Genomic DNA, 23,266 nt, shown 5'->3' with positions numbered 1-23,266 from the left:
TGTGAAAGAATAATTTTAGGGTAACATAGCATTCATCTTAAAGAAATGGCATAAAGGCTTAATAAATGTCAGAAACCTGTTCAGGCACACCAGGAAACCAGATAAAGGTCAAGTGAACAACAAAATGTACACTGAAATATAAGAATTGGTTTAGGAAAAATACTGAGATGGTCAAGTAAATCAAAAATGTACCAGAAGAAAGGTTGATGTAATATACAAAATGAACTGAAGGACGACTAAGAGATGACTAAGCAGATGTCCTATAAACGAGAATGGACAGTTGTTATATGCCCTGAAATTTCAAGGGTGGTGGCACAATTCAAAGGTATAAGAAGAACCAGAATATAATGTAACAGACTTTTATTTTATATAAATCATTTGGGTGTAAACCAATGAACCAACCAGAGTAAAATGTATGTATTGATTGACACTGTATGTAAATTCAGTAGCTTATAAAATGAACCTCTGTTCTTTGTTTCTCTGACCGTTCTGTAACAGAACGCTTTTAGAGGAGGAGGAATTAAAAGATACAATGAACAGCTTTTCTCCTGCCTGATTACTGAATTGTCCTGTTAGAGGATGTTTCTTTCTTTAATGAGATGTTAAATTTATACCACAACTTGTGCTCTACACATTGTGATACATAACCCAACATCTTATTTGCTTTCTTGATCAGTTCTGTACACTGTCTGGATGTAGATAGTGACGGGTCCACTTCAATTCCTAAGTCCTTATAGATAGATAGATAGATAGATAGATACACGCACGCACACACACTTAGTTACTTTATTAATCCCAAGGGGAAATTCCCATACTCCCAGCAGCAGCATACTGATAAAGAACAATATTAAATTAAAGAGTGATAACAATGCAGGTATACAGACAGTCAATAACTTAGTATAATGTTAACGTTTACCCCCCCAAGGGGTGGAATAGAAGAGTCACATAGTGTGGTGGAGGAACGATCTCCTCAGTCTGTCAGTGGAGCAGGACAGTAACAGCAGTCTGTCGCTGAAGCTGCTTCTCTGTCTGGAGATGATCCTGTTCAGTGGATGCAGTGGATTCTTCATGATTGACAGGAGTCTGCTCAGCGCCCGTCGCTCTGCCACAGATGTCAAACTGCCCAGCTCCATGCCTACAATAGAGCCTGCCTTCCTCACCAGTTTGTCCAGGCGTGAGGCGTCCCTCTTCTTTATGCTGCCTCCCCAGCACACCACCGCGTAGAAGAGGGCGCTTGCCACAACCGTCTGGTAGAACATCTGCAGCATCTTATTGCAGATGTTGAAGGACGCCAGCCTTCTAAGGAAGTACAGTCGGCTCTGTCCTCTCTTACACAGAGCATCAGTATTGGCAGTCCAGTCCAGTTTATCATCCAGCTGCACTCCCAGGTATTTATAGGTCTGCACCCTCTGCACACAGTCACCTCTGATGATCATGGGGTCCATGAGGGACCTGGTCCTCCTAAAATCCACCACCAGCTCCTTGGCTTTGCTGGTGTTCAGTTGTAGGTGGTTTGAGTCGCACCATTTAACAAAGTCCTTGATGAGGTTCCTATACTCCTCCTCCTGCCCACTCCTGATGCAGCCCACTATAGCAGTGTTGTCAGCAAACTTTTGCACATGGCAGGACTCCGAGTTGTATTAGAAGCCTGATGTATATAGGCTGAACAGGTCCGGAGAAAGTACAGTCCCCTGCGGCGCTCCTGTGCTGCTGACCACAATGTCAGACCTGCAGTTCCCGAGACGCACATACTGAGGTCTGTCTTTAAGATAGTCCACGATCCATGCCACCAGGTATGAATCTACTCCCATCTCTGTCAGCTTGTCCCTAAGGAGCAGAGGTTGGATGGTGTTGAAGGTGCTAGAGAAGTCCAGAAACATAATTCTTACAGCACCACTGCCTCTGTCCAAGTGGGAGAGGGATCGGTGTAGCATGTAGATGATGGCATCCTCCGCTCCCACTTTCTCCTGGTATGCGAACTGCAGAGGGTCGAGGGCATGGCGGACCTGTGGCCTCAGGTGGTAAAGCAGCAGCCGCTCCATGGTCTTCATCACATGTGACGTCAGAGTGACAGGCTGGAAGTCGTTTAGCTCACTAGGACGTGATACCTTTGGGACTGGGGTGATGCAAGATGTTTTCCAACATGAGATGTTTTTTTATGTTATGAGATGTTTTCTCATAATCAACTGTCAAGTTTCAGACCTCCCATTATGTGTTCAAGTCTAACATTTTTACTTCCTACACGTAATACTTTACTTATTAACTTAATTTCCACGTATGGGGCTTCGGCTGCATGTTTCTGCAACCTGTGACATACCAGAAGCATGGCAGTATGCAACCCTAGGCTTATAGTGTCTGTCGTCAAATGACAGGCTTCTTGACCAAACAGGAAAGATGTAATACAACCAATTACTAATCTTATACAGAGAAAAATTTGACACGGATTTGATCGAGCCATGCTCTAGCAGTATCACTTGTCTTCTTTCACCACTGGATGCAATAAATCTTACTGTATAATATTTGAAAAAAAAAACAACTTATTCATTCTGTCCTAACAGCTTCAGTGAGCATTTTTTTAATTGGGTAAATGTAATTAATTTTCTTCTCCTGACAAACTCCGCATCAGTTAGAAATGCAACGATGCATCTATCATCTCTCAATTTCCATTGCCTTTTTTCCTAGAATTTGTAGTCAGTATTGACAGGCAGGAGGCTACCTTGCAGGTGACCCCAGTTCATCACAGGACCCCTTTACCCACACTGAGCCAGTCAGTCTAACAGTTATCTTTGGAAAACATTCCTGAAAAAGCCCAGACAAATGCAGGGATCAGTGCCAGCTGGGAAGCAGACCTGGTGCCCCAGAGCTGTCTAAAGCAGTTCCCTATCATGCCAGTATTCTACCATGATGGTCATTTTGTTTTTAACATGTATTTTTATTTTTAACTTTTAGAAACCATAAGTCCAGAGGAAGAATACAAAATTGCCTGCCTCCTGATGGTTTTTGTGGCTGTTTCTTTGCCAACCCTTGCTAGTAATGTCATGTCGCAGTACAGCCCTGCAATTGAAGGTATGTTGGGTAAAAAATAACTTTGTGCATGTAATTAATTATAAATAGAATAATAATAATTCTTTACATTTATATAGCGCTTTTCTCCCTACTCAAAGCGCTTTAGTGAGTGGAGAGTGTGGAATATGGCCCGGACACAGACAGGTAGACATTGTTTAAATGCACCACACACGTTTATTTATACAATACTATTTTCAGTGAAGCACAGCACACAACACAATACTCCCCCAAAGTCCAGGCCTCTCTCAATGCCTCACTTCAGGTCCGTCTCCACTCCTCTCCTCACGAGCTCCGTCTCTCTTCCTCCTGACTCCAGCCCTCGAATGGAAGGAGGCGGCCCCTTTTATCTTGACCCAGATTTGCTCCAGGTGCTTCCCAATGATCTTCTGCCGGCACTCCCGGGTATGGCGGAAGTGCCGGCCGTGCGCCCGGAAGCACTCCGGGTGTCCCTGGTCTTTGTCCCCCCTTTGTACCGGCCACACCTGGAAGTGCTGAGGACTAGGGCTCTCCTGGCATCTGGGCGCCTCCTGGCAGTAACCATGGGTTCCTATAGGGTTCAGCTTTCTAAGTTCTGTTCCCGTGGTCCCCAAAACCACCAGGTCAGTTGCCCCGTCATGGTCTGGAGGAGGCGTAATCTCTCCTCCGGTCCTTCCGGGCTTCCCGGCTGGGTACCACCCCCAGCTGCTTGCCACAAGGGCCATTTCAACCACCACCAACATGTAACATTCACCTGGATAATGCGACGGCAGCCATTTTTGCGCCAGTACATTTATCAGACATTGGCTGTTTGGTGGTGAAGAGGTAAGAGAGAGAGCCAATTAGAGACAGGGGATGATTAGGGGTCCAGAATGACCACACAATGGAGAGCACTACAGCCAGGATATTGGGGTACACCCTACTCTTTACGAAGGATGCCCAGGGGTCTTTAATGACCATGAAGAGTCACGACCTCAGTTTTACATCTCATCCAAAGGATGATGCAGTTTTAACAGCACAGTGTCCTCATCACTGCACTGGGGTATTGGGATCCACATTCAGACCCCCCACTTATTTTTCTATATGGAGCATGTATATATTTTAAAAATCTTTTTTCTGTCTCACTTCCTTGCCGTAATTAACACAAAGCATATATTTTGAAATACATGGCCTGTCCCTTTGTCCTGGGTTATGATGTGCTAAAAGACTCAAGTGTTCATTTTCAGATAAGTTTAAACAAACATGGTTAGCTGCTGTAATGAGATTACAGATGCTTTACTTGCCTTTGGAATTCATTCTTTGGCCTGCTCACAGTAAAACAAACAGACACAGTTTGAAAGATACATAATAGTCTTTAAAACCATACATCTAACCACAGTAGTGAATGAAAGGCGAGTCATTCAGGATGTGCCCAGTGTTAACTTGGATGTTGCTCTCTAGTAAGGCAAAGGAGCAAAGGATTGGTTCACATGTTAAAGTGCAATGCGTTTCGAACCATGTCACTAAAAAGTCCAAAATTATTCCAACATCTCTGTTGATACACCACTTTTTAAAAAGATGGCTTCTGGATCAAGATGTTATAACAAGGAGTCACAAACATGGTGGGAAAGAAAAGTGTTGCTCCCCAGAAGACCCAAAAGCAGGCCAGCAACTTCACTAACTCCTAGACACTTGGTGACGACTTGTTGGAAGTGGTCTCATCCACCAGTATGTAAAGATGGACGCGGTCCCTAATGTGTGGCATCTCCATCCAATGAACGCAAGGCGCATATGTGAAGATGCAGTACATCAATACTAAACAGTGAGCATAATTAACAGATATGGCATCAAAGCATGAAAAATAATTCAAAAATAACAAAAAACAGTCATAAAATAGGAAATACACATAAGCCCAGGGAATAAACTCTGACAGAAACATAACACGAAGAGGCAGATGTAGACTGGCACTTGCTACAGTAGAGACATTAGTTTGTAACGGCTGACCCCTTACCCTGCCGGCAGCTACACTACCAACACCTGTGGCCTGGATGAATTACTGAGGCCAACCTGCATATACCAAGCTGTACCTCTAACAAATAATATTTTCCCCTCAGTTGACGGTTTAAACACAAACGCACAAAAGCAAATATGTAAAATAGGTGTAGAAGTATATGAAATGAAACAAAATAACAAAAAATGCAAATTCCACATGTAGAAAAAAAAAAATATATATATATTGTGACAGATAGGGGGCGCTGTCGGCCCCTTGAACCCTCAGACAACACGTAAAAGTCCAATATTATTTTTTATTATAATATTAATGTGCACAAAGCACCTACTCTCCACAATAATAATAATAATCCTAATCCTAACCTACATATACCAAGACGGACCTCTAACAAATAATATTTTCCCTTCAATCGACGGTTTAAACACAAACACACAAAAGCAAATATGTAAAATAGGTGTGTAAGTATATGAAATTAAACAAAATAACAAAAAAATGCAAAGTCCACATGTAGAAAGTATATATATATATATATATTGTGACAGATAGGGGTGCTGTCGTTCCCTTGAACCCTCAGACAACACGTAAAAGTCCAATATTATTTATTATTATATTAAAGTGCACAAAGCACCTACACTCCACAATAATCAATAATAATAACCCTAATCCTCCACTCCCATCAGCTCAGTCACCCTTCATCCCAACTCGGCTCACCGCTGGGATCTCTCACAGTCCTTTTAAACTCCTTGACTCGGAAGTGCTTCTGTCCCTCAGTCCACGTGACTTCCTAGCACTTCCGGGTCAGATCAAAACTCTTCTTGTCTTTAGCCCGGAAGTACGTCATTTCTTCTGATCCCGTGACTGGGAAGTACTTCTGGGCTATAGGGAAAGAACCACTCCCTGTTCTTCCCTACAGCGTCCCCTGGCTGCCCCCGCGGTATCCAGCAGGGCTGTGAATTAAAACTCCAAGGGTCCATGATGCCCTGCTGGAATTCGGGGCACCTCCATGTTGCAGGGAGGGCTCCATCTGGCGGCTTGGGGGTATTGGCTGGGATAAACTGCCAGCCATATATCACAATATGTATATCCCTCCACCAAAGCAGTAACGTGAAAACACCATATATACAATAACAAACCCTCCCTTGCCCCTGTAACGTATAACAAACACAAAACACAAATAACAACAATGGATGAATACGGAAATGACAATGATCGTGAACTTGAGTCCGGGTATATTACTGTCCTGAATACAGATGACTGATCAACAAAGAATGGATGTGTTTGTTCCATTTTCCGGAAGATTCAATCTCACTGTGTTTCCTCGGCGTGTGGTGGATAATGAAGTCCAACCCCGGGGTCTCTGGCGATGTTTGAGCTGAAGTGAATACGGCGGAATGAAAAACAAACTGGATACAAAGCGCGATGAGAAAAATAGCAGGAAATGGTGGTTCGTTGTCGTTGAATGAAATCTCCGTCTTTGTCCTTCCTCTCTTCTTTCCCTCCTGATCATTTAAACAGTAAAGAGCCGGATGTAACTGATTATGAACAGGTGCTTTCCATCCTGGGTCTGTGGTCTCTCTCCCTCATCCGTCCCCTCGCCCTTAACGGGGACAACATTCACTGACGTACACATAACGAACAGTAAATGGGACGATGGAAATAACACGCACTTAGCACACACATCGAATACATTATTACTATGTAGCCCCGCCACAAGTTTTCCAAGGCACTACACTGGCAGTTGGTAACGTTTTTAATGACCCCCCTAATTTGGACAATGCTGGTTTGGTTGACAGGATTTTTAGTTTCTTTCCAAGAGAATGGAAGCAAATAGGATGTGGTGGTGGTGGGTTAACTTGGGCAATTATCAAGTGAAAATCAACCCAGCATAGTGACATTTCACTTCTTGTCACAGGTGTGGATTGATAATAAATGTCAGAAGCAGGTATTGCAGCATGATAGTTGATTATGAGTGCTGTAGAAAAGGCGCTATATAGGCGCCTGACCCGGCACAGAAAGACACTGAGGCACGTATAAACACTGACTTTTTATTTTTCTTCTTCACCTGTGGGCGCACATCTTCCCCGTGTCCCACCGGCAATACACAGTCCCAAAAGCACTCTACTCCACACAACAACAATACCAGCAGTCTTTTCTTCTCTCCCACCACTCCTCCGCAAGCGTAGTCCTCCTCCTCCTGACCCTGGCTCCTCGAGTGGTGGTGGCTGGCCCTTTTTATACCCCACCCGGAAGCGTTCCAGGTGCTTGACCACCTGGTCCTAATTGCATTTCCGGGTGGGGCTGAAGATTCGACCAGCCGGGCTGCAGACTCCATGCAGCTACCACTAGCGGGCATCCGAGCCCCCAACCAGGCTGTGGAGGACATGGAGCCATGCGCCAGGTTGGGGAATCATCGTCCGCCAGGGAGGCTGCCACCAAGTGTCCCGGGGGAGGTATAGAAGTGTCCATGGCTGATCCCCCGGAACAGATGCAGCAGGGGCGTCCCTGCCGGGCATGGTATCCGGCTGTCCTTTATAGTGCAGTGACCCCAATGCCATAGAGCAAGAATCTGAGCCAGTGACTTAAGCTGATGTCACGTTACATGACCTCTTGCTGTGGGATGTGTCAGATCTGCAGACTGTAGTTGCTGCACCATGTCAAATTACCCGATTAAAAATCGCAGCCCATGTCACATTTACCGACTGAGCGCCAATCCTCCAGCACAGTCATACTGGCCCCTTTTTCTGACAGCCCCATACAGTGCTGCCTGATTGAGCTGGCCATGTACGAAGGGTTAACAGCTGCGACAAGTTCAGCCGCAGTCTTGGCATTTTGTTTATTTGTTCCATTCTGTTAAGGTATGTGAAATACGTGACGCCAGACAGACAAGCTTCTCTTCTGTGTTTCTTATTCCTTGCATTATACCAACAGCCGAACACTCATTGGTTCTCCACTCTCAAATATCCTGCCCCTCCAACCAATGAGAAAATAAAACCTGTTTGATTTTATCCTAGCTAGCCCTAGACTGGATTGAGTTGTTGGGTATGTCACGTTAGACGATGGGCTTCACAGGAGTGTGCAAACTACTGCCTTAGACTGGCAATGTAAATCACTGGAAAAGTCGTCTAATGTGACGTTTCTTTCAGAGGAAACAAAACTGATTCCAAACCAGGTTTTAAGTTGAAACTCTGCCATGCTAATTTCTTTTCCACATTTGCTGTTTGGTAATGATTTTTAATCAAAGATTTTGACCTCTGTATATTTGTGACCTTAATGTCACTATGTATTTAGTTGTTGTAAGGTCAGCGTTCTGATTCTGCACACTGCAGAATATTAAACTGTATTGGATGTGTCTTACTAGATTTCTCTGCATTGCTGCAGATATGAATTGACTCCTTTGATTCCATATGTACATTTTACAGAATGTTTAAAATGCTTCATCAGTACTCCTTAGTTTCATTATGAGCTACTTAATGCTTCTGACTTTATTTCAGGTCACTGCAACAACATTCACTGCTTAGCAAAAGCGATAAACCAGATAGCTGCTGCCCTCTTCACCATTCATAAGGGAAGCATTGAAGACCGTCTCAAAGAGTTTCTGGCCGTAAGTCTCTTCCTTTAAAGGTGTTTATGCTCATTTTTGTGCAAAGTTTGTTTTCTTTTTCCACTATCCCCAGGAGACTTTAATTAAATTGAGGCTACTTTCTGTTTGTGGAGCTCAGCTATTGCCTGACACACTATGGCTTATCATGTCCTCACAGGAGCCTGCTGCTAAGTTAGGGTTAATATAGTACTGTATGTGTTTGCCATCTTTCTTCTCACACCGCAGAAGGTTGTGGACATGCCAGTGCTGAACATAAATTTCTCAACTGTGACTTCCTTGAGGACTAGTTTTGTTGGAATAACCTTTGACCTCCCTGAATGGTCTTGGACTTGACTGCTGCTGTGACATTGAGCTGTTGAGGTTGATTCCCCTGTTTGTAAAACTGAAGTCTTGTAACTGATGGCTTCTTTTTGAGTCATACGCAGGGTTGTGGAGTTGTTTCACAAAACCTTCGACTTCAACTCTTAACTCCAACCCCTCAGTTTACGGAACCTCCGACTCAGAATTCTCAATTTCCGGTACCACTGGCCCTGACTCCGATTTGGGCTCATCATTTTCTGGTACCACCACCTCAGAATTCTCAATTTCTGGTACCACCGGCTCTTAAGATCTGTTGAGTCTATTTGTAATTAGACTACAGTGGAACCTCAGGTCACGAACGTCTCGGAACACGTACAAATCGGGTTACAACCAAAAAGTTCGCCAAACTTTTGCATCTGTTCACGACCACACACTCGGGTGACGAACAAGCCAGTGTTCCTTCCGGTTCGTATGCGCCGATGATTTCTGCACGCGTTCAGTCTCTCCCTGTGCATTCGCTGTGAACTCCTCGTGCGCTATTTCGTTTCCCTTCCAGTTCGTACGCGCCGATAATTTCTGCACGTGTTCAGTCTCTCCCTGTACAGTACATTGTTCTCGGTCAGACGTGCATCGCGCAGAGGGACTTTACCTCAAAACTGTAATCTCCTCTCCACCCAGTTCCTCCTCACTTCCTTCATGCCAGGACTCGACTCATGCAAGGTTAGATTTCTTGGTTGTTTATCGTTAGTTTTTGTATAAATTACAGATTTTTCAAATGTTCATTTTTTTCCCTGTGCTTAAAACTCATTAAAAAAAAAAGTGTTTACAGCGAACGTTTCGTAAGGCTGTAGCGTGAACTCTTGCAATGTTGGTTTTCTCTGTTCCAAGGTTTTCTCAGTGTTATTCAATGTTTTTACATTTAGTTTACTATTGCGCTGTGCATTCTATGGTATAATTAACTATTTTTGTACTTAAAAATCTTTAAAAAAAAATACATTTACATACCGCTCATACGGTCCAGAACGAATTAATTGTATTTACATACAATCCTATGGTGGGAAATTACTGCGGGTCACAACTAAATCGGGTTGCGACCAGAGTTTTGGAACAAATTATGGTTGTGACCCGAGGTTCCACTGTATATTTATTATTATTTTGATTGAAAACATACGAGATACAAGGCACTTCATTACTGCCAGCGTAAATCTTCAGGCTGCTTTTTTAGCGCTCGAACGTGTTAAAAGTTCGGGTTTAAAGGCTGTAGAGATTTGTTGTTGTGGTTTATACACCCTGAGAAACATGAAACATGAGTCTAAATTAAAAAGAATTACTGTAAAAAAGAAGCTATATTTTTATCCAACGTCTAGGAGAAAAAATCATTTAATTGGATCAGTATATGTGAAATTGGAAAATGTAACTAATTTACATTTAGTCAGTACATTTTTACCGACTCTGACTCCAGTAACCCAGCGATTTGCTTCTGACTTCTGACTCCACAGCTCTGGTCAAACGTCACATGGAGGAAATTCTTGGCAGCTTCTTACTTCCGGGCTTTCATCTTGTCTGCACCACCCCTCTCTCGCGCCCCATGCTGTTAGTACTTCTGCAATACAAAACTTCTCACTCTCTCAACATACCTGATAGGCCCTCTGTGACGGTGCGGGCCCGGCCTCCTGTGCTCCCTCTTCTCATTTGGGGAGCCACTTGAACCCGACCCCGTCGATAGTCATGACCTGGGATGAGCTGTACAAATGAGGACACCACATGAGCCAAGGGGAAGGTTCAAAAGAGTTCAGTGCTTTTATTAGAAAGAAATCAACAAAAAGGTGTTCGAAAGTGCAGTGCTCCAAAATTCAATTGTTCAATTAATAAATAATCCATAAAAGCAAAGGTGAGTTGGAGGTTAAAACCAGAATAAATACGTCCATTAAAACAAGGTTAAAACCAACAGGCTGGAAACTATCTTTTTGAAAACCCCGGTTCCTTCATCGTTTAATTGGCGGCTCCCCTGCTTATCCCGTGCGGCCCTTGCAGTAGAGGAGTTGCCCTAATTGCTACGAAAAAGGTTCCCTGTCCATACCTCGGCTTGGGTCCCCAACCGCCAGGGCGCTCACACTGGGGCTCTCTTCCCAAACCTCTTCAACCCCCACTGCCTTCCCTGTTTTCCAACACCAAGCCATCTAAACTCCCGGTCACTCCTGCTCCTCATTGTAGCTTAGCCTGAGTGACCCATTCCAACCGTGCCCAAGCCTTTTTTGGCCAGACTTCGAAGTGGTACTTGTGGAGTGTAATTAACACTGACCAATCCTCAAGAGATAGCATACCAACAGTGAAATATATTGGTGGAGCAACGTGCTTATGGGGATGCTTTTCAAGTGTTGGAATAGGGAATCTTGTCAGAGTTGAAGGGACAATGGATGGACACAAATACCTCACAATAGTGCAGGAGAACTTGTGCCAGTCTGCTGTGAACCTAGAGCTTGGGGAAAGATTCATCTTTCATCATGACAATGACCCTCAGCATAAGGCCAAAGCAACACTGTAATGGCTTAGAAACAGAAAGGTGAATGTTCTGGAATGGCCGAGTCAAAGCCCTGATCTTAAAGTCATTTGAGAATCTGTGGCACTGTTTGAAAACTGCTGTCCAGAGGCTCCATCCCACCAACCTAGAGGACCTCTAGAAGTTCTTAGTAATTTAACAGGAGAAGAATCACAACCTGCAAAACTGGAACATACATGCATACCAAAAGAATGAAGGATGTTATTTCATCAAAAGTCTTCTTGACAAATGTGTAGGCCTTGAATACTTTGACAAACACTCACTTTGGAGTTTGTCGTCTTCTTCTTCAGTAAAATATCTACAGAAAATGGTGTATTTGGACTTTGGAAATGTATTGTGACAGCTTAAGAGTTCACATTAAAAATGCTGAATAAATTTGTGGACAAGTCTGTCATGCAGAAAATGATGATTAATCTCAACTGAATACTTCTGCACACCAGTGTTCTTCAAATGTTATAAGTTGCCTTGGATAATGGCACCAGACAAATAATAAATAAGACCAAACGCAGGAGCCTAGAAGGTTCTTTTGTTCCTACACCTTGCTAAGCAGCAGTGCCCCTTCTGACAGACGTCTGTTTGACTTTTGGCTTCAAGTGCTCAGATGACCTAATAGAAGACTTCACATTTACTGTTGTCTCATCCTCCCTCCCTTCTTTCCCTTTCTCAGCTTGCTTCTTCCAGCCTGCTCAAAATCGGCCAGGAGACAGACAAAACCACGACACGGAACCGAGAGTCGGTTTATTTACTGCTGGACATGGTGAGTCGGAGCTTTTCGCTTTCTTATTTTGGGGCTTTATTTATTATCAGCCACTGCTGAGTCAACAGCGGGGTTTCCACAAATATTCCCTGCAGCCATAAGTCAGCGGGCAGTGGCAACACAGCTTGACGGCCATACAATGAGGAGGCATTTCATGGCCAGTGATGTCACTCAGTTGCCTGGAAATGTCGGGTGGGCACTTGGGACTCTGTCATTGTACGCCTGAAAGCCGGTTGTCCAGCATGGCTGCACAAGTTGATTTACTTTCAAACTAATGAATATTGCTTAGCATATAAAGTGAAATTGATAATCCTTGTAGGTGATGTCTTAGATCAGAAGTGCTGATTTGGTCACTTCAGCTCTGGCCCTGCAGTTGTGTCGAGATGTCTGCGTTAGACCTGCGTCACTGCCAGCCTTCCCAGGACACTATTTATGTCCCCCAATTAAGGGCCCGGTTTTACGGTGGGAGTTAGTGAGCCTGATAACCTAGAAACGTCGTCTTAATTGATGAGCGACGGAGAAAGGACTGACAGATTCTTGGCTATCTTCATTTAACAGATTGTGCAAGAGTCTCCCTTTCTTACCATGGACTTGTTGGAGTCCTGCTTTCCGTACGTCCTCTTGAGAAATGCCTACCACGCCGTCTACAAGCAGAGCGTCACGTCTTCAGCATAGACGCCGTCAGCTGACATGGGAGGACACGGAGTGTGACAGCCTTGCGTGTGTACATTTAGAGTCTTAAAGATTTTTTTTTTCTTTTTAATTTTTTTTTTTTTTTTTTTTAATTTTTCTTTTTTTTTTATTTTGTGGAATCGGGTCACTTTTTCCTGAAGTTGTATCAATGACCAGTTGTTTGCTTATAACGGTTATCTATGAACTTGGGTGATAAGAATTAGTGACACTAATACAACCCATTTAAAAAAAAAAATGACAACACACCACACGAATGAAACTGATTTTGTTTTGCATTTTAACAATTTTCAATAATGCAAGAACTTTGTTGCTTGTTTATTGACTCTCTTCTATGCTTAAATAATGAGTAGTGGTTCTTCTTGATGGTTGTTCTATCTCTCATCTTTGTGAGTTACAAATGTGCATTATTTGTGGATCTGTGTTTGTTTTTTTTATTTTTTTTTATTTTCCTGTAATTTTTTTTTTCTGTACTTAATTTTCTTTTGGAAATATTTGCCAAATTGTTATGACACTATATATCATTTTACTTTAACTATACAGAATTTCAGAGCATCAGAGGGTGTTTGTATAAAGCATAGTATAATTTTATAAACTAACTTTCATGAAGCCTTGTTGGCATTAACACCACCATTGTACCCTCCTGTATGGTATTAGAAACATTCTTAAATATTTATCGAATGTTGATAAATTGTTATCCCTTAACCACTTTTTTATATGTTTTAAATTTTTTGAAATTCCAGTGTATCTTCATAACATAAAATAAACATTAGCTTATATCTGGTTTGTGGGCTTATGTCGTCTTCAGTTCTTGTATTGATATTTAGTAAAGCCCGGCTATTAAAGGTGTAAGGGACGTGGATGGACTGGCATCCCACTGCTGGTCTTGGGGAGGCCTTTATAGTGGATGAATAAGGCGTCCAGGCTGGGATGGGCGATGTTTTCTCTAGTATGCTGAATGGCAGAAGTCCTGCTGGGCATCATGGGAGCTGTAGTCCCAATGGCCGGTTCTGTTGGGGCATTTGTGTGCTTGAGGAAGAGACCAAGCTTGCAGGTGGCAGTGCTGTTGCAATAGAAATGTTCCCAGGTCTGGGTGGAAGAGGAGCTGCTCCACCTCAACCAAAGGGAATTGTGGACGGGAGATGAGATGGACGACGCACACCTGGGAGGTTTGGAAGAGGACAAAACATAATTGTGCTGTCGAGGAAAAAGAAGCCTGTGTAAGTATTTGTTTTTGGAACTTGTGTAGGTGAAGTTGTCTCTGGTGTTTGGGGCTCCATTATATCCCCTGTAAGCCAAACAAAGGTTTCAGTGGCTTGCTGGTGTTGGGTAAAGCCCAAGTCTTACTAATGAACTTCAGAACAGATCGTCCAACTGAAGCTCAACACGTTTGGGCCCGGCCAATACTTGGATGGTAGACCATCTAGGAAAAAGCTTGGGTTGCTGCTAGAAGAGGTGTTTAGAGGCCAGAAAGGGGGCACCAGAGGTCCGAATGTGGATCCCAACGCCCCAGGGCAGTGATGCTATAAGAATGGTGCCGTGCTTTGGATTGATGTCCTGACTCTGTCTGTGGTCATAAAAAAATCCTTGGCCATCCTTCATAAAGAGTTGGGAGTATCCTGATGTAACGTCTTGGGTCATTCATCCCCTGTCTCTAATTGGCTAAACATTTCTCAACACTTCACCTCCTAACAGCTAATGTGTGGTGAGCGAACTTGAGCAAAATTGGCTGCCTTCGCATAATCCAGGTGGATACTACACGTTACTTGTGGTTGAAATGTCTCCCCACTTACTGTGTAAAGCATTTTGAATATTGAAAAAAGTGCTATACAGGGTGGCCAATGTTTATGTATATGACGTTTCACATGCTGTATCATGTAAAGTACGGCGAGAAAAGTATCAAAAATGACATCACTATGTAGCCTGAGAATGGGAGTAACGATGACCGGACATTGATGATATGTGATGGCAGCAAGATGGGGCAACGCCACATTACGTGCGACACTGGTTGAACGAAACATTCCCTCAACGCTGGATCGGCCTACGCAGGCCTGTGGAATGTCCGGCTCGGTCTCCTGATTTGACCCCACCAGACTTTTTCCTGTGGGTTTACCTAAAAGACCAGGCGTATCAACATCACGTCCACAAAGTGGCTGAGCTACATGTATCTATCTCAGACAAATTTCAGAGGATACCAGTACAGATGTGCCAAGGCACCTGTGACAATGTTGCTCTTCATCTTCAGGCGTGTATTAATCTGGGTGGGGCATTGGTGGACCCCGCCATTGAGAACAGGGGATGAAAATGTTCCATTATGTTACTTGATAATAAACATTGGTAGTTTCCTGACAATAACTCCTTTTCAATCATATACATACATATGAGCCACCCTATATATGTAAAAAATTATTATTATTAATGTTTATAGTTGAGATTCTGTATATAGCTCTTTGAAAAAGTACTAACCACCCCCCTTCCCAATTACCCTTTGATTTTGGGTATGCAATGAATGCCCTCAGCCATTTCAGAAACTGAGGGAGTGCACACTGCACCTTTTAAATGAGGACCGTCTTTATTCAAGGGACAAAGTTACCAGCACCCCTGTCACTCTTATGCTAAATAAATATGATAAAGATATGGCTGACTAGCTAATACAGTGTGCTTTTCACATCTGTCTGTTTATTCTATAGTGCCTTTCATGTCTGTGAATTTCCCCTTGGGGATTAATAAAGTATCTATCTATCTATCTATCTATCTATCTATCTATCTATCTATCTATCTATCTATCTATCTATCTATCTATTATATAGTGCCTTTCCTATCTATCTATGTATTATATAGTGCCTTTCATATCTATCTATCTATCTATTATATAGTGCCTTTCATATCTATCTATCTATTATATAGTGCCTTTCCTATCTATCTATCTATCTATCATATAGTGCCTTTCATATCTATCTATCTATCTGTCTGTCTGTCTGTCATGTAAAAATGTTATTGCCTCCATAGTTTATTATTAATAATATTATTATTATTTAACAGACACCTTTATTCAAGGCGACCTACAAGTTATAATACATGCAAGAATAATTAGAGGGTGAAATCTTCAAAAGCAACAGGAAACGAGAGAAGAACTGACCCAGAGGGAGTCCTACTTCTACTACATCTGTGCTTCTCAGCCTTTCCGGTATCAGGACCCATTTTTTCCCATTTTATTGTCTTCACCATCCACAATTTCCCCTCGGTGAATAAAGTGCCCTCTTCAGAGCTCTTACGATAAAGGTGTATGAGGATGTGAGATACAAAAAACTCGAAACAATGCAAATGTCGCTTCGGAATAGTTCAGGTGTGGTCACAATACATAGAAACAAAGGGCCGTGTGCTCCATGGTTACTCTCTCAGGTGGGCGATAGCATATCAGAATCTCTTGGACCAATGGCGTCAGTTTTCCACATTCGACTTATATGACTAACATTATAAAACACCAGAAATTATACGGTAAAATCAACTCCCGACTTATCCGCAGGAGAAGTTAAACATGAGTATATACAGTATACAAATACAAGTTTCTTCAACAAAAACATTTACAAACTTCAATAGTACCATCAAATAAATAGAAAAACTATGCAAAAATAATATAGATATTCAAAAGTACAATATGAGCAAGTACGAAGTATTTACGAATAGACAAACAGAACAGTTACAATTTGAGTAACCCATCCATCCATTTTCCAACCCGTTGAATCTGAACACAGGGTCACGGGGGTCTGCTGGAGCCAATCCCAGTCAACACAGGGCACAAGGCAGGAACCAATCCCGGGCAGGGTGCCAACCCACCGCAGTTTAGTAACCCAATGTAAGTTTATTTAGGGTTTGAATACTTTGAGGCAAGAAGCTGCGCGGATTGGTGTGTTGCTCGGGTCGTGATAGACCGATACCTCCTCTGTGATGGCAATTTAACAAACAGATGGCTGCTGGGCTGGGTGGAGTCAGGTGCCATCTTTTTTGCTCTGGTGATGAACAGATCTTTTAATGCTGAGAGACGACGACCAATGATTTTCTCTGCCAAACAAATCAACCGACTCTTGGAAAGGGAAGAGGCAGAAGGAAACCAAGTGGAGATGGAGAAGGTCACAGTACTCTGTGATGGCCAAGTAGAAATGTAACAATATATGCCTTGATAAGCCAAGCTTCTTAAGCTGGCAAAGGAAGAATAATGTCTGCCAGGCTTTCTTGATGATGGAAGTGCTGTGCTTGTCCCTTTTTAATGTATTAGTGAAAGTAGCCCCCAGGAATTTAAACCACTGAACCGCCCCCAGGAATTTAAACCACTGAACCACGCACACAGTCCGGCCATTAATTTGCAAAGTTGGACAATTAGTGACTTGTCAGCGGAAGTCAATCCTCATTTCTATTGTCTTTATAGCACTGAGATCCAAGTTTTCACAAGAACACCATTCTGCAAGATGGCTCACCTCTCTTTGATAGGAAGACATGTTGTTATTAGAAATGAGACCCACTACGGTTGTATCATCTGCGGAATTTCGGATTTTTACAGATTTGTCCACCTACAGTCATTTGTATAAAGTGAGAACTGCAGGGTGAAAGAACACGGCCTTGGGGTTTGGGGCTGTGCTAATTGACATTGTATTTGACAGATGGGGGCCCAGTCTCACATACAGTGCTATGTAAAAGTTTGGGCCCCCCTCTGAGGTTGCATGATGATTTCCTGTCTTCATAAGAGAAGATCACAGCAATATGCCATTTTTTTACTAGAGAAATGTAGACCAGGGGATGTTTATCAGACCAAAATTCACAGTGTAGCATATTGAGTTGTATGAAATAAAATGTAAAAAAAACAAAAAAAAAACAGGGTTGTGCAAAAGTTTGGGCACCCTTTTAATTGCATTAATTGAAGACCTGTAGTCATTGAATGCTGACAGGCTGCAGCACAAAATTGCTTTGATTAGCTCATTAGACCTTAAACTAAAGGGTGGCGCACGAAAAATCAAACCATCTCCAACCAGCTGGCTCGTTGCGACATGAATGGAGCGTCATGTCACACTTCTCACGAAACACTTTCTCGAATTTACAACGTCTTCACAGAGGAACGGACTCAGCAAAGGTTTGTGCCCACCAAGATCACTGGACCTATCCACTTAGCAACTTTTACCCATGGAGCAATCTGAAGGGAAAAGTGTATGTCAATAATCCTAAGACATTAGAGGAACTGAAGAACAATATTCAGAGTGAAATTGGAAAAATTGAAGCGGCTGAGCTGCGTCGCGTCTATGACAATATGCTGCGGCGTGCAGAAAAATGTATTGACGCACAAGCACCTCCTCTAACCAGTAAGTACGGATTTTTGTATTGCATATCTTTCATTTCATGTATGGGCTAAGAAACGTACGTCGACATTGGAGTTCATGCACCACCTTGTACAAAGACAGATGCAACCAATCATTAGAGCACTCTAGACAAGAACAGGCCATTCAGCCCAACAAAGTTTGCCAGTCCAATCCACTTATTTCTTCCAAAGAAAAACATCAAGTCGAGTTTTGAAAGTCCCCAACGTCTTACTGTCCACCACACTACTTGGTAGCTTATTCCAAGTGTCTATCGTTCTTTGTGTAAAGAAAAACTTCTTAATGATTGTGTGAAATTTCCCCTTAACAAGTTTCCAGCTGGGTCCTCGTGTTCTTGATGAACTGATTTTAAAGTCGCCGTCTCGATCCACTACACTAATTCCCTTCATAATTTTAAACACTTCAATCATATCACCTCTTAATCTTCTTTTGCTTAAACTGAAAGGTTTATGAAAGGTTATTAAACGTACTGTAGGTAACTGCTAGTTGTGCTTGTCCTTGGTTCTCTCTTAGAGAGTAGCAACATGGGAACTTCTAAAGAACTCTCTACTGACCTAAAAACTAAGATAATTTGTCGTTATGAATTAGGAGAAGAGTACAAGAAATGACCACAAAGGTTTGGACTGTCTGTCTCCACAGTCAGAAATGTAGTTAGGAAATGGAAGGCCACAGGAACAGTCCTTCTGAAGGAAAGATGAGGTAGGCCAAGAAAAACATCTGAAAGGAACAGCCGATGGCTGATTAGAATGGTCACAGACAAATCACAGAGCACCACCAGAGAGCTACGAGAACATCTGGCTGCTGATGTTGTCCTTGTACGTCGTTCCACAGTCCAGCACACTTTGCACTGGAAACAGCTCGGTGGAAGGGTGATGCACAAAAAAGCCTTTTCTGAGTCCTCACCACAAGAAGAGTCGCAAGCCAGAAACATTTTGGAAACAAATACTGTGGACAGATGAGACTACGGTGAAGTTATTGGGTCACAACCAGAGGTGCTAGGCATGGCGAAAAAAAAACACCATACATTCCAGGAGAAGAACATGCTGACTATTGTAAAATTTGGTGGAGGGTCCATCATGTTATGGGACTGTGTGGCTAGCACAGATGCTGGAAACCTTGTTAAAGTTGAGGGCCGCATGAACTTCTCCCAGTATCGGCAGATTTTTAACAAGAATATTCACGAGTCGGTCATAAAGGTGAAGTTGAATGTTTCAGCACAGCAGTGAATCCAAAGCACCCTTAAAAATCTACCAAGGAATTCATGCAGAGGCACAAGTCCAATGTTCTAGAATGGCCATCCCAGTCCTCAGACCTGAACAGCATTGAAAATGTACGGATTGATTTGAAGCAGGCTGTCCACGCTCGGAAGCCTTCAAACTTGACTTGAACTGGACGCTTTTTGTATGGAAGAATGGCCCAGAATTCAGGGCCTTGTCAATAACCATAGGAGGGAGGCATCTACAGGCTGTTATTTCAGCAATAGGAGGCTCAACTAAATAATGATGGAATTATTCCTTTGGGGCGCCCAAATTTATGCACCTGCCTATTTAAATTTAAATGCTCATTAAATTGGTTCTGTTGGTCCAATAAAAAATATTTCACTACTGAAATGTTGCTGTTTCCATAAGGTATAAAATATGCTAACATGAAGTTGCTGCCTCCAAAGCTTAGCAAATTATAAATTGATAGAGTGATTTTTATCAGGGGTGCCCAAACTTTTACATACCACTGGACTGCTTCCTACCTATCAAGAAACTTCTAGTCCACCGGCAGACACCAAGAGGTTACACCTCACTGGATCAGAAAATCTACAAACGAGACCCTCACATGCTGTAGATGTTAGGCAAGTCCAGGTGCTGAAGAATGGCATAAATTAACAGCATCTTCCATTGAGCAATTTGCCCTATATATGAACTGAAGTGGATCAAGGAGAGGGTCGATTGATAGACTTTAGGTAGGAAAGCATGAGACGTTCGAATGCTTTCATAACCACTGAGGTCAAAACAATTGGCCCGTAGTCATTAAGTTCAGAGATTTTTATCCTTCTTGGGGACTGGAATAATAGTAGCTTCATTAAAGCAGTCCGGATCCTTACCCATCTTCAGGAAAGTATTAAATATGTCAGTGAAGACAGGGGCTAACTGATCTGCACAATGTCTAAGAGTACCAAGTGAGAGTCCATCAGGGCACGCTGCTTTCCCGATATTCTGTTTCCCAAAAAGTTTCTGTACCTCATCTTACTTCAGAGAAGGCATAGGGTGCAGCAGACGGGAATGACTGGGGGGAAGGAAAGTTGAAGAAGGTGAATCAGACATTGGGGGGAGGGGGTGTATGGTGACACTGAAATGATTGTGAGAGGGAGAGACATGGTAGGCAGAGAGTCAGAGATCAAGCAGGATCCTTATCAAACTGGCAACAAAAGGGAAGGGAACAAATACTTTTTCACAGCTCTGTGACTGGAAGGCATGCCCTCCGTGTGTATTTTCTTCCAGGTACTCCAGATGTTGTCCCACATTCCAAAGACATTCAGGTAAGGAAGACTGGCATACATGTGAGTGGGCCCTGTGATGCCCTGGTGCTCCATTTAGACTTGGGTCCTGCCTGCAGAGAGTTACCACCAGGATCAGTCCATGAAATGGATTTAACAGGTTTGACAATTTTGTGTTCTTTATATGTAAGACTTTGAATTTGCAGTGACGTAGTGAATCATTATAATCTGCAGATAATGGAGCTGTGAGGTTGGTTTAGTGTCAGGTTAATAGTGAGGAAATTATTATTTCTCCATGCATAACGGCTTACACGCCACACAGTCATTCAGGTCTTAATAGCCTTTTGATTTCCTTGCATTTTACTTTTACAGTTAGGAAGGATCATTTCACTTACCTGTTACAACTTAAAGCACCAGGAGGAGTGAGATGGTGATGCACTGCTTCTCTTCTGTTTACGCACGAGTAGCTGAGAAGACTTCATAAAACAGAAACAATTTGCTGATGCAGTGGTTTCCACACACACCCATCTGGATTTGCCGATAGAGGATCGCCCAGCTGTGTGTGCAGAAACAGCTCATAACTGTGACTTCCAGCCTGCACACGCAGTCCTCTGGTGTGTCAATGACTTGTACTGGGGATCAGTTTGCTGTCAGTAGCAGCAATCGGAGGTGAAAAGAGGAGGATATACAAGGAGGTGTAACAATTTTCAAGGTAAAACTGCAACAGTAAAGTAATTCATAATTGACGTCGCACAGAAAGTTTCTTTCCATTTTAACATAGACAAGTTTACAGATTCGCCAACAGAAGATTTGTGACATTTGAAAACTTTTTGTACAGTGTGGACAGAATGAGATAGCTCCACAAAAAATTGATGCAGGCAATCAGACATGGCACACGCAGTTTGCGCTTCTTGTATTATATGTGAGTGCACCTTAATGAGCAGATATTTATAAATCTTTTTTTTAAATGTTCTGCAGTATTAGCCTGGCGTATCTCAATTGGTAAAAAATTCCAGATTTTTGGTTCATTAACAGCAAAAAGCCCCCTCAACACTTATTTTAAGCTTGACTCTTGGAATAATAAGCAGACCACCATAAGAAGATCTAAGATTACGACTGGAAATGTGTGGGACCAGGCACTCTGTAATATAGAAAGGAGCAGATGACTTACGGCTTCATATACCATTAGTAGCATTTTAAAATCAATTCTAAAAGACACTGGCAACCAGTGTAATGATGCTGACACTGGTGTAATGTGCTCAGATTTTTATTTTTCTGGTTAAGATTCTTGCAGCTGTATTTTGAATTTGCTGCAGTTGATTCCGTCTTTCTTAGATAGTCCAGTTAGGAATGGATTACAGTAATCTGAAAACAAAAACGTGAATTAATTTCACCGCCATCTTGTAATGTTATTAGATGTATAAATTTATGGAATGTTTCGTAGTCTTCTGTTATGTTTACCCCTGGAAAAACAACCTAAAAACATTGATTTATTTTAACAAGAAAATGTTATTACAAGTAAGGGAAACATTTGAATACCAGAATCTCAACATAAATACAGTAGGACAGGAGAGTCGAATGTCCACTGATGCAGATTTCGTACACGTCCTTTGTGTGACGATTTTTTCGACAGTCCCCAACACACAGCCTGATGTCACAATCAGAACAGTAGATGTTTGTTTCTTTGCACACTTTTCTTATATTTATTCCACTTCTTTTTACTTGAGATGGTATTATGTCAGTTCCTGATCTGCACAATTGATGCACTCCTTGTGTTTATTGTAGGCTACCAAAGAGCTAGACTTAACGACTTCCACATTTCCCCTGACGCGAACATTGACGGTTGCTACATTGTTAACCGTGCTTAGGTGGCTAACGTCTTGCTCGATTGCAATTTGTCTTTCTGACAGGCAGTTACTTGCACCGTGGTAAAGCTTCACGAGACCAAATTCACCAGACCTAACATGGCTGTTCATTCGTCCAGTTCTGTACGCGTCAGTTTCACTATCCGTATCAAAGTCTGATGACCAATTCACATCATCGTCACTATCACTTGATTCAAGCAATGAGGCAGTTTCAGTTTGATCTAAAACTGACTTTACTGCATTTTGTTTGTCATTGTGTTTTTTACATTATGATGTTATTTTATCCACAAGATGGCAGCAGAATACTGTCCTGAGAATTATTCAGGCTGTCACACACGGGCTCAGATGAGAGTAATTACACTGCCTAACTTCACCTGCTGGTCTGGGGCTCCTCCACATCTAGCAAAGGTCTCTGCCTTTGTGGGGAGGGCGGCCCTCTCCTCTGAGAGAGCATAAAAAGCCCCCTAGGCCTCCCCCATCTGGCCCAGCCCAATCTTGTTGGCCCATCCTGCACACTCCCTGTGGTAGCTATTTTGCCTGGTTATGTGTACTGGGGACAGAGCTTGCACCTGGTGTTTCTCAACTGTGGGATGCACCTCCCCACATG

General features: G+C 42.6%; 1 protein-coding gene across 1 annotated transcript in view; it reads left to right on the top strand.

Moving 5' to 3' along the window:
• nckap1 (NCK-associated protein 1) overlaps nt 1-13,724 on the top strand; it is a 272,226-nt gene extending 258,502 nt beyond the window's left edge. Inside the window, 4 exon segments of the mRNA XM_051930467.1 lie at nt 2,950-3,066; nt 8,524-8,633; nt 12,161-12,250; nt 12,809-13,724. Of these exon segments, the coding sequence (XP_051786427.1) occupies nt 2,950-3,066; nt 8,524-8,633; nt 12,161-12,250; nt 12,809-12,925 (434 nt within the window). The 3' untranslated portion in view covers nt 12,926-13,724.
• The last annotated feature ends 9,542 nt before the right edge of the window (nt 13,725-23,266 follow it).

This window comes from Erpetoichthys calabaricus, chromosome 8 (genome assembly GCF_900747795.2).
Source record: "Erpetoichthys calabaricus chromosome 8, fErpCal1.3, whole genome shotgun sequence".
Lineage (NCBI taxonomy): Eukaryota > Metazoa > Chordata > Cladistia > Polypteriformes > Polypteridae > Erpetoichthys > Erpetoichthys calabaricus.
This window is presented reverse-complemented; position numbering and strand designations above follow the sequence as displayed.